The sequence below is a fragment of the Solanum pennellii genome, chromosome 1, assembly GCF_001406875.1.
Source record: "Solanum pennellii chromosome 1, SPENNV200".
NCBI classification, from domain to species: domain Eukaryota; kingdom Viridiplantae; phylum Streptophyta; class Magnoliopsida; order Solanales; family Solanaceae; genus Solanum; species Solanum pennellii.
In genome coordinates, this window is record NC_028637.1 from 34,353,156 (window position 1) to 34,366,421 (window position 13,266).

The 13,266-nt window shown below is 31.9% G+C and overlaps 1 protein-coding gene across 2 annotated transcripts; it reads left to right on the plus strand.

The window, feature by feature from the left end:
- Window positions 1–6,194: 6,194 nt before the first annotated feature.
- On the plus strand, window positions 6,195–10,461 carry LOC107032241. 2 transcript variants are annotated; one of them, XR_003574858.1, is made up of 4 exons: window positions 6,195–6,403; window positions 7,103–7,179; window positions 7,704–9,938; window positions 10,009–10,461. XR_003574858.1 is itself a non-coding variant. In XM_027912500.1 (2 exons), exon 2 carries the CDS (start codon window positions 8,487–8,489, stop codon window positions 9,306–9,308), a length of 822 nt encoding a protein of 273 aa, XP_027768301.1. In that variant the 5' UTR covers window positions 6,195–6,403; window positions 7,704–8,486; the 3' UTR covers window positions 9,309–10,461. The 2 variants fall into 2 exon arrangements, 1 of the variants encoding a protein (XP_027768301.1); XM_027912500.1 differs by lacking the exon at window positions 7,103–7,179 and having other exon boundaries at window positions 7,704–10,461.
- The last annotated feature ends 2,805 nt before the right edge of the window (window positions 10,462–13,266 follow it).

A 13,266-nucleotide genomic window follows, 5' to 3' on the forward strand; every position in this document is an offset into this window, starting at 1 on the left:
GTAAAAACTCTATATGTACTTTATAGATTAATATTTTAAGCCATAAAATTTTTTTAAAGCAATTATTTAAAAAATACACAAAAAAATTATTAATCTAGAAATATAGATACAAAGAAACAGAAAATTGTTTTTTTTATTATGTTTAGAGAAAATAAAAAAAGAAAAAAATTTGAGTGTCATAGACCATCTCGTTCTCACAATGCGCAACAATATTCATCAAGGTTTCAATAGTGACATTCTTCACAAGTAATTTTTTATTTTTCACTCGCGTATATATTTATTTGTTTCTTCACAACTGTCTGAGCATGTATTATCATCATTTCAGCTTACAAAAGTAAAACCACAAAAAAATAAGGCTAGTTACTATTTAGTTTGATGAACAAAATGTAATTTAAAAATATATGAAAACTTACGTGGACAAAATGAAGTTTTGGAGTTCTTTGCAAGGGAGATGCTTAAAGTTAATGAAATTTGTTATATTTAATTTAGGAATTTATATTATTTAAGAATAAAATCTTAATTTTTTTTTTTTTTACTATTTTGTAAATTTTATGTCCATAATTTTTTCGTGTTTGCAACCATTAGTTCTTTATATTTTGACATTTTTAAAAGTTAAAAATTAGATAGATGTAAATATATAAATAGTAACGCTTAGATTATATTAAATACTAATATATTTATTTGGTACAAATAAATCTAATTCTTATTAGTTTTCTGATCGAGGATTTAATATCTAAATGAATTATTCTTCTTTCTTATTATAAGATATTAAATACTTTACATATAAATATTGTACTAATCTACTTATTTAAAATAATAGTAAGTTATTTTTCTTTTTAAAAAATATGTTTTTACTAATTTATAAATTGGATTTAAAAAAATATAAAATGTGTTTTAAAAATGTTGATAGTTTTCATTATTTGTGTATTGGCATGTGTCTATTTTTATGTTGAGATTTTCTTTAAGGTAACTATTAATTTATATTGTGTTTGCTACAAAGTAGTTGTGAAGACTTATTTTAAATATTTACTATAAAACATTTGATAATTTTCCACAAAAATAGGACCCGTTATGTACTTATAAAATTTCCAGTTATCTTCTTTTTTATTTTTAATTTTTTCATTTCAAAATTGTCACGACCCAAAAATGGACGTGATGACACTCGTCTTATCCCACTAAGACAAGTCAGCCTAAAACTCAACCATTACAATAAAGTGCGCAAATAAAATATAAGTAACTTAATAAAAACCCCAAAACCTGGTAGTCGCGTGTACAAGCCTCTAAAGTATTACAATTGATTCAAAAGAAAAATTCAAGTCTCAAATAAACTTGTTTCTAGAATAGAACAAGATAATTATGGAGAAGAAAGTCCGCTGAGATGGAAATAACTACCTCACAAATCTCCAAGAAGCCTCGGAAAAGAAGAGAATGACAAGTACAACAAAAATTCAGGCTCATAACCTATAAAAATTTGTAGAAGCAAGGGGTGAGTACCAAACCACACGGTACTCAGCAAGTAAACCTCTAAACACAAGTTAAGGGGATAAAATACGGGTACTCCTACCACCCCCAACCGAACCTCCACAACTACAACCTGCAGTAAAATCAACCCAACCTAACAACTCACAGTTTACATAGCACGTAGCTCAACAACAACACTTAGACAAATTACATATCCTCAACTACACTTTAACAAATTACATATCCTCAACAATAATACTTCAACAAATTATATATCCGCAATAACAAACTCAATATTGATCAACCACAAGTTCCGCACAAAGGCAATCAAAAGATCAGCAAAACAAGATATCAAGTTCACTAATGATAAGTATGTGCAATGCAATGGAATGCAATGTCAAGTATAATGATGCATGTCTGACCTAGTGATACGCACCCGCTGTCTCTCAGTCCGGGACCCATGGGGGACATATCTGTCCATGCATCTGTCGCGGCGCACGACACGACCCTCGATAATAGTAACCATCGCAATGCGTGATACGTCCCTCGAAATACAGTATCCATCGCGGCGCGCGATACGTCCCTCAAAATGGTACATCCTCTTAAGTACTTATTCTTTCTCAGTACACATAACACTTGTCACAATCAATGCCTCAGAATAATGCAGATGACAAATTCACACAAATAATGAGGAGATGACCATTTTCATAACATCGACAGTTCACAATCACACAAACATGAAGTCACATCGACAATGATTCAACATCCTTCAACCCTTTCTCAACACATCACACATAAACAATTAATCACATTGCCTTTTGTTATCCCCTTTTTTTTCATCATTATAACTAATCAATGTGGACAAGTCAATCCATCACCAATCCCATTACTCCCAAATATATACCACAAGGAAATACACGCATTTCATATACTTAACAAGTGTTTAGAAATCCACTTGCCTCAGCTTATCGAAAAATCACTTCGGGACTTTAGCCTTCCTCCTTCATTGTACTTCCAAATCAATACAATCTATTCAAATCAATAACCACAATAAGACTTCAAAGCTTACAGCTTTCATATTACTATCTGTTTAACTTTGACCCAAAAATTTATCCAAATTTATAATAAAGTTTCTCAATCTTGATTCTAACCAATAAGTCAAATCTCATATTTCTTAAATTTCAAGTCAAGAGTTAAGTCATAGTTTCTCCAAACACTATAACCCTAATAGTTTTCATATAATATAATGTAGTCAATATTTAATTACTTAAACAATATACCAAATTTGAATCTATATGATAACCTCAAAAATAATTCTGAAACCATAAATTAATAAAAGAATCAATGAACTTTTACGATGAACAACAGTACTATTCACGTCTACCATGAAATATACAGAATATAAAATAACTCCCTAAAACATACATTTTTCCTATGATTTAATCATCATGACTTCTCATTCCCTATTCAATTTTGCCATCATTATTTAATTGTTGACCATTAATAATCTTATAATAATTATAAAAAAATCACGTTAAATTATATCTAATCTTCAACCCAATTTCCTTATGCTCTGTCCAAAAGGAATCCTAATAAGGAAAGTTGTCCAAACAAATGCGAGTTTAATCAACGACCCCCATAGACGGTCGGTCGTTCAAACTACGGACCGTCGACTGCCTCGATAAGTCCAGACTTAGCATCTTTTTATGCTTTCAACTTGCATCTGCTCTGATCCAATAGATGGACCAACAACGCGGTCCGTGGATTCACATACGGTCTGTTGATGCTTCTCATCATTCCATACTTAGCTTTTTTTCAACGTTGGGTACTGGAATTTCTCTGATCTGATCGATGATTCAACAGGACGGTCCATCGATCAATCGACGGACCATCGATCCTTGTGTAGCGCCACACTTAGTTAGAATTTTTCGAGTTGCTTCCAGATGCCTGAACTTTCTATCGACGGTCACCATCTACTGTCCGTCGATGGGACAACGGGCGTCGAAGGCCTTCGTGGGTCACCTCTGCACTAAATCTCCACAGCCTTTTGCATTTTGGATATGGACACCTTTCCTGCAAACAAAGATAAAAACACATTAAATTTAGTACAAAAAGGTTCTAGACACACACCAATCTTTAGGAAAAACATTAAAAGTACCGTGAAACTACGGTACATCACAACCATATATGGAAGTGTCCTTAACTCATCCTTAGCTAGAAGTTATAGTTGTTTGAAGTTGACTGTAAACTCACCTTTTCTAACTTAAGTAAATTTTCAGATTTTTAATTATTTCCAAAATAACTATTTCTAGTTCTTCGCTTCTTCCTAGCTTATTTCGAATTGAGAGACGTTGCATTAATATACACAAAGTGAAGTACTCTTGAACTAAGTGGATATAAATTTAGACCCCCATAACACATAATATATGCTTAAATTTAAGCAACCTCTGTGATACAAAGTGCATTTATGGTCATGCATACACACTTTAGATCTTATGAGTGCTCTAGGAAGACGACCGAAGTCTTTCATAAGAGGTGACCACACGTTTACACTCAGGTACGTGATTCCATCAATTTTATCTTAAATAGACCACCTTAAAGCCATAAAATCATTAAGCACAAAATAAGTCTCAACCTCATAAAACAATGCCTCACGACATAGGGATAGAAAATGTGGTGTATATTGTGGCCCACCAGGTACACCACATTACCTTAATCAATGGGATTTAGCCCCACCCCCTCGATGTTTCAAGGATTATTTTCCTTGTAAAGCCCTTGGTTATAGGATCTGTCAAATTTCTTTCGGACCTTACATATTCTAAAGAAATAACACTCAGTTTCAATAATTGTTTACCTGCACCATGTCTGATGCAAATATGTCTTTTTTTGTTCATTGTACACACAACTTTGGCCAATTTCAATTGTTGTGTGTGCGTTACAAGGAACAGAGGCTAATGAAGTTTGTATTTCCCTCAATGGTATATCGTCAAAACATTTTTCAGCCATGCCAACTCGAGAGCAATGTATTATTATTTCATTGTAGAACGTTCTATACAAGTCTATATGGAAGGTTTCGACGAAATAGCACCTGCACCCAAAGTAAACACATAGACACTGGTGGATCTAACTTCACCATCATCAGTTAGTAGTTTGCGTCACCAAAGTCTTCTAAAAGAGCAGGAAATTTGTTATAATGCAAACACAATTCATAGTACCTCTCAAATACCTTAGCAAGCGATGCAGAGCATTCCAGTGTTTACTACTGGATTATGGTTATTCAATCTACTAACATCATGAGTTATATTAGACAAAGTATAGTTCATGAGAAACATTACACTCCTAATTATTTTAGCATATTTAGTTTGAGAAACACTAAATTCTTCATTCTTCCTCAAGCTTATGCTAGGATAATAAGAACTTCTCGCTAGAGCTACAACAAAACAATTAAACTTTTTTCAAAAAAAAAATTCAATCTAAAAAGCCAGTCACAAAGAGAAACCATTAGCAGTTCTTTTGATTTTAAATCCTAAAAATCACATCTACTTCACCAAGGTTTTTCAATTCAAATTTAGAAGACAAAAAGTTCTTGGTCTCATTAATAACATTCATATTAGGGCCAAATATTAACATGTCATCTACATATAATGACACAATCTGAAGCTATCATTTTAGAATAAACATAGGTACCATATGAGCTCACAACAAAGCCATTATCCATAAATGTGATATTTTTTTTCATACCATTGCTTAGGTTCCTTTTTTAGTGAATATAAGAACTTCCTCAATTTATATACTTTATCCACTTGTCTTGGAACCACGAATCCCTTAGGTCGAGTCATATAGATATGTTCTTCTGAATCACAATGTAGAAATGCTATTTTGACATCCATTTGATGTACCACTAAATTATGAATAGCAGCTAAAGCAATAAGAGTCCTAATGGTTGCTATTTAAGTCACAAGAGAATAAGTATCAAAGTATTCAACAACTTTCTTTTGGCTAAAATAACTAATCAGAAGTCTAGTCTTATATTTATCAATTGTACCATCAGGTCTATTTCTTTTTAAATATACACTTGCTACTGATAGACTTGCATCCTTTGGGTAAATCATACAAGTCTCAACTGTTACTAGAAATTATAGAGTCTAATTTATTTTTAATAGCCTCTTTCTAAAATATAACATCTATTTATCGCATTGCTTCATCATAACTCGAAGAGTCTTCTTTTATTAAATTGATAGACAGTAATTCATCATTTAAAATATTAATGTCAAAATTTTCATATAATTTCACTACTAAAAAAAGGGCAAAAAGAGATCTAAAAAGGAGACATCAAAATAGGTCGCTAAAAGGAGGCCTCATGAAGTCGCTATTTGCATCAATAATTTTTTTTTGTTAACAGGAGTGACCTCGTGAGGTCAATTTCATGAATTTTTTTTCTATAAGTGGGTTATTTTAATTCTTTAAATTTATTGTATGATCCCCATAAAACATGCAACATCATGAGGTCACTATTTGTTAAACTAAAAAATATTATTTTAGTTTAGATACCTCGTGAGGTCTTCTTTTATTAGTCAAATTTATTAAATAATATTCCTTTTATCAGTCAAATTTGTTAAATAATATTCCTTTTATTAGTCAAATTTGTTAAATTATAGTATTCCTTTTATCAGTCAAACTTGTTAAATAATATTTTATAAAATTAAAGGCTTTTTTAATTTTGTTCATCTCCTTTCCTGCTCTTCACCTAGAAGCTAAAAAAACCTAAGTTGTCTCTTCCACATAAATTCTTTACAGATGTGTAGCCTATCATCGCTCAGTTTGAAGTTTCAGTTTCACCATCAATTGAGTTTCGTTTTCACCATCGAAAGTCGCTGGGTTGGAGGACAAACGTAGTCGTCAATTGCATTCTCTCTGTCGATTTCTTTCTCTGCATATAAAGGTAAATCTTTCAATCTTTAAACCATATTGTAACTATATTGTTTACTTATTGCAAGCATCCATCAATGAAAACTTTACATTTCAATTTACAACACGATTAAGTAGAATTTGTGATTTTCTTTTCACTTCATGAGCATATAATTAAATTTTGGTTTTACTCTTGTTCTATCTTAATGTGCTCTATCTTAATGTGTTGTTTTGGTTTCTCCTAATGATTAACATGAATTCAAGTAAGCTTTTATATTATATAATTTAGAAGAAGATACATGGTATGGGTAGTAATCTTTAAGAGTAAAAAACTAAAATTTGTTATGAAAATTTTATATTATATTTTGGGATTATTATACCTTATATCTCACTCTAAATAATTCTTATAATCATGTGTTGAATCTTAATTTAAATTCAGAACGGACATCATTTTGGTTCAAGTCTCTGTATGTATTTTAGTTATTTTTTAATCGAGGAGAGGAAATTTATATATATACACCATAGTCTATATATATAGAGAAAGAGTGGGAGAGGAAGAGAGGGAAGGAGATACAGAGAGATACTGCTTGAGTGTCCAGGAACAAGAAAATATATATGGGATGGAGGTGGTGGTGGATTTAGCGACTGCAGTGGTTGTGATAACTCACTATTTAACAAAAAAGTTGTTACACCATGTTTGCTACTGAGTCAGTTACATTTTCACTTTATGTAGTTTGCCTCCCAGTGTGTATAAACACTGAATTTCAGAAGCCATAAGAGGGTGTATAGGGTCTCGACAGAGCACAATAGGTATGTATTTTTATCTGAATATTGTGGAAGAAGTGAAGAAAGTCTTTGACATTTGTAGTTTAACGCTCTTGCATAATTCATATTGTATTATGTTCAGATTTTTCTCTTGGTCTATTTAAATTCTAATTTTCCACAGATAATTATGAACTTATGATTTCGAAATATATATACTTACCAACATGTTAAAATTAAGTTAAAACTAGACTAATTAGACTTAGAAATTTGTTAAGTTGGTTAATAAGTTAAATTTGTGACTATAGTGTTAGAATTAAGTTAAAACTAGACTAATTAGACTGAGAAATTTGTTAAGTTGGTCAATATGTTAAACTTGTTACTATAGTATTAGAATTAAGTTAAAACTAAACTAATTAGACTTAGAAATTTATTAAGTAGGTTAATAATTTAAATTCATTTGCACAAGGCCTCGTTAATCAATCCCTACTAGTATTGCTACAATTTGTTTTTTCAGTAAATTATTACATAATCTAGTGCTTGACAAATTTAATTTTATGATTCTTATGTAGATGGATCGTAGTTGGATGTATAATATGACTAATTTTGGTCGAATGGGGCTAAGACCTGAATTTGTAGAAGGTGTCACTGGTTTTGTGGAGTATGCTAAGACATTAGATCCTTTTCAACGTAGTGGTATGATTAAGTGTCCTTGTAATAAATGTCAATGTTTGAATTATGAAAAATCAGATATTGTTGAGCTTCATATCTATCGAAATGGGTTTAAAAAAGAATATTGTGTGGATTAGTCATGGAGAAATTGATAATAACTTTGATGTATTTCAACATTATGTTCCTAGTGAAAGTAGTAGCACTGTGAATTCTAATGCACAAAATTATAGAATGGATGACATGATTCAAGATTCTTTTGGTGTGCACTGTCATTTTGATTTTGCTAATCAAGGTGAAGAATTTCCTAATGCTGAATGTAAAATTTTCTTTGAACAATTGAAAGTTGCTAGTCGGCCTTCATATGAGGGGAGTCCACATTCGCAGTTGTCTATTGCGGTTAGATTATTAAGTATCAAATCAGACTGGAATGTTCCTCAAGGGGCAATGGACTCTGTGATTGACCTTATTCATGATTTAGTTGAACCAAATCTAGAGATACCCGATAATTTCTATAAGGCAATGAGGTTGGTATCAAAGTTAGGAATGTCATCGATGAGAATTCATTGTTGTGAAAATGGTTGCATGTTATACTATAAGGATGATATTGGTCTAGAATCATGTAAGTTTGTGGAAAATCTCATCATAAGCAGACTGCTAGTGGGAAGAAAGTTCCTATTAAGGCGATGCATTACTTACTTCTGATACCAAGGTTAAAGAGGTTGTATGCGTCTAATAAATCTGCTCCTCATATGAGATGGCACCATGAATATAGAAGACCACCTAGAGTTATGTGTCATCCATATAATGGAGAGGCTTGGAATCATTTTGATAGAACATATCCACAATTTGCAGCTGAACCACGGAACATTAGATTGGGTTTATGTTCAGATGGATTCACGCCACATTCTATTTCTGCTGCACCATATTTTTGTTGGCCTTTATTTGTAACACCATATAATCTTCCACCTGAGGTGTGTATGACCAGTCCATATATATTTCTCAATTGTGTCATTCCTGGACCACGGAATCCAAAAGTATTGATTGATGTATACTTGCAACCTTTGATTGATGAGTTGAAACAATTATGGATTCAAGGGGTTGAAACATTTGATGTGTCTCTTAAGCAGTATTTTAATATGTGGGCTGCCTTAATGTGGACTATTAATGATTTTCAAGCATATGGAATGTTGTCAGGGTGGATGACAGTGGGAAAGTTAGCTTGTCCTAATTGTATGGAATATACTAAATCATTCACTTTGAAACATGATCGTAAAAATTCTTGGTTTGACTGTCATCGACAGTTCTTGCCAATGGATCATGAGTTTAGGAGTATGAAAAATGCATCCAGAAAGAATTTTGTTGAACAAGGTTATCCTCCTCCAATCTTGACTAGAGAACAAGTTTGGGAGAGGGTTCAAAACTTTCTAAAGGTTACAGAAGAACAACCCTACAAATTTGATGGATATGGTGTTGCTCATAACTTAACAAAACAAAGCATATTCTGAGAGTTACCATATTGGAAGGACAATCTTCTTAGACATAATCTTGATGTCATGCATATTGGAAAAATTACTTTGATAATTTATTTTACACTGAAAGACAAAAAATAATGTTAAAGCTGGAATAGACTTACCTGAATATTGCAGGCGAAAAGAGTTATGGTTGCAAGAGAAACAGAACAACAAGTTCTTGAAGCCTAAGGCTAGTTATTCATTTACAATGTATCAAAAGCATAATATTTGTGAATGGGTCGAGCAACTTAAGATGCCTGCTGGAAATGCTTCAAATTTAGGAAAATGTGTCGATATGGAGCATGGAAAATTACATTAAATGAAAAGTAATGATTGTCATGTCTCCATGGAAACATCACTCCCCATTGCATTTAGTGTCTTGCCCGATAGAATTTGGAAACCTATGACTGAAATCAATTTGTTCTTCAAGGACTAGTGTTCTAATACGTTAAGGGAAGATAACCTAGTTCAGATGGATTAGAATATTCCTGTAATTACAAATAAGTTAGAGAAGATTCTTCCACCTGAATTTTTTGATGTGATGGAGCATCTTCCTGTACATCTAGTGCATAAAGCACGCCTCGGAGGTCCGGTTCAATATAGATGGATGTATCCATTTGAGAGGTAAATATATAACTATTAATATTTTTATATCAATATGTTGTTTAAATCAATGATAACAATTATAATGTAGGACTATTGAAAAGTCTAAACGGGGCATGAAACAAAATCATAGAGTTGAAGGCTCAATTGTTCAAATCCATCTTGGTAGGGAGATAACTAATTTTGGTTCTTATTACTTTAAAAGAAGTGTTTCATGCTTTCAAAACAGACCCAATTTCCATGACAATGGTGGTGAGACTATGAAGACACTATCAATCTTCAACCAACCAGGCAAAGGTTCAAAAAATGCACAAGGAGGAACCTTAGTGCCATTGAGTTGCAGTCTGCATCTACACATGTCTTATTGAATTGCCCACAAGTTAAACCATTTGTTGAGTAAGTTTATTTTTTTGCACTAAAATATGTAATTACAAGACAAAACAATTAACTCAATATCCATCTTCTTTGACAGTTACTTTGTGCATTTATATAGCAATAAAAGAGTATTTAGATTGTTTCTCAAAGTGGTTACAAGATTATGTAAGCCTTATAATATTTTTTTTCCAAAAAGAGACCTCATGAGGTCTCTTTTCTAGGTATCTTTTTGCCCATTTTTTAGTAGTGTAAGAAGTAGTGATAAAACCGAGACCAGAATAAGTCTCAAATATACATCTTACTCCTACCTTCTGAGTTCATTTTCATGCTCATTAGAAATAACATTTGAAGAAGACACAATATGAAAATTAACTTATATAGATGTAGAAGCATATTTGCACATTACTTGACACCTTAATTTTTAAAGGATAAATATGCTCAAAAAATTTTGCATCTCTAGATCAACAAAGAGAATGATCACTTAAAGACACAAATCTATATGCAACACTATGTTTAGCATAAACAATAAAGATAGTATCATAAATTTTAATATCAACATTTACGCATTTAAATTGAGGTATATAAACCTTAGCTAACACCCCCACACTTTCAGAAATTTTAAGTTAGGAACAAATCTTTTCCACAACTTATATGACGTCTTGTGTAACTTCTTATGAGAGACTCGATTAATAATATGGCATACAATCAAGACTTCTTCTCCCAACATATTGTCTGATAGACCAGAGCTTAAAAGCATAGAATTCATCATTTCTTTAAGGTTTTATTGTTTCATTCAGCTACACGATTTTTTGGGGAGTATAGGGAGCACTAACCTCATGTATAATATCATTTTTCTCACAACAATCTTCTAAAGTTTTAATACTATATTCACTGCTCTATCAGATAAAAATCTCTTGCTTTTTTGTCTAATTGATTTTCCATTTCTGCTTTGAATTTCAAAAACATGCTTTCAGCCTCATCTTTAGACTTAAGAAGACATTCTTAAGTATATCTACAAAAGTCATCAACAAAATTAGTGTAATACTTTTTTCCACCTTTGCTAACAGTGTCCTTGAAATTTGCTAAATTCGAATATATTTGTTCAAGTAATTCAATCTTTCTACTTATAGTAGATTTTGAAGATTTCTTGACATGGTTTTCTTCTACACACACAATACATTTATGAAACTCATCAGTTTTTAACATAGGAATTAATTTCATTTTTCTATGGCTTTTAATAGAAGCAATACTAGCATGACTTAGTTTACCATGCCACAAATTAATAAACTCAACAATATAAGCAGAATTTGAAATACTTTCACTCTTGACAATCTCTTGAACAATGTTCAATACAAATAATCCTCCACTAAGATATTCCTTCACAACAAAGTCTCCTCCACGAGAAATAATTATTTTACCATCTTCAAAAATAAGTCTAAGGCCTACTTTGTTGAGAAGTGCTCCGGAAACTATGTTTCTATGGAGGGATAGAACATATAAAACATTGTTCAAGGATAATGTATTTCAAGAAGTTAATTTAAATAAAACTTTTCCTTTACCCGTTACTACAACAATAGTAGATTTACCCATATATACACTCTCGCCATCACTAGACTCCTCAATGTCATGAAAAATTCTTATTGGCACAAAAATGCCTTGAAGTGTCTGTGTGTAGCACCTAATAACTTTTGTTAGCCATCCGATTCTCCTCAAAGATTACAACAATAATCACTTCATTACCCTCAACAAGATGATCTTGGACATCACTTTGTCCATCCTTATTTTGAGTCCTGCCCTTTTCTTTGATAGCACTTGGCAACCCTAGACTAACTTTTCCACAAACAAAACAAGGACCATTAATGTTTTGAATTTGACTCTCCGACTTGTCGAATTGATTTGTCTTCTTCATATATTCCTTTTTCGAGACTTTCTTCTATTTGCCTATGAACCTGTCTTTCACAATAGTACTAGAAGACTCAACAAAATTAGCTTTAGAAGAAATAAGAGAAAGTTCTTCCATTTTATCTTTGAGACGTTTCGTCTTTTCAGTCCTCATATGACTAATAAGTTCTTGGAGAGTTAAAAAAAATTGTTATGTTACAGTTAATTTCTATAGTCAATTCAAGACGGTGAGAATTTTTCAAACATAACATAAGCCTTAAATATCTCACACATCTTCATGTCCTCATTGAGAATATCAGTAGTCATGTTCTCATACTCGTGAACTTGTTTCATTATTGGCTTATTATCAACCATTTGAAAATTAATCGACTGATGGATTTTTCCTTTCCGTCATCGTCAGCACCATATTTCTTTTCCAAACTATCTCATATTTCTTTGATAGAGTTATAGGTTAACAATAAATCAAACAAACGATTAGTCATATGATCTAACAAATGTCCTCTCACAGATTTATTATCCTTTTCAAACTTCTTTTTATCAACATCATCAACAGCTGTAACATTGCTAGCATCAGTAGTGGTATTAGAATCATTTATAGAAGGCTCTTTAAATAAAAACATAATCAACTTCTAATTGTTCAAAGAAAATCATAGTTTTTTGTTACCATCATTGAAAATTATTTTCATCTAAAGGCTCAAGTTTTGACAAATTAGAAAATATTTTGTTCAAAGAAATATCCATTTATCAATATTGCATGTTAGAAAATCACTTTCAAATTGTTGAAAAATTACTAGAATATTGATATTAAATAGGAATTATAAAACAATAAATAAATTATCATAAACATAATGTCATGGCAAGCCACTACCTTCAGAGCGATTTCGACTCCACTCCGGCGCAAATTATTGTAGTTGATCGCTCCCCAAAGTTCCGCAGTTACTCTCAAACACGTACACTCGTGGCTGACAGTTTTGAGGTTGCCCAAAACCAATTTCCCAAAAATATTCTGAGGATAAGAAGAAAGGAGAAAAACGTTTTGTTTTCCTTCTATTGGTTGTGTTAGCATTCATAA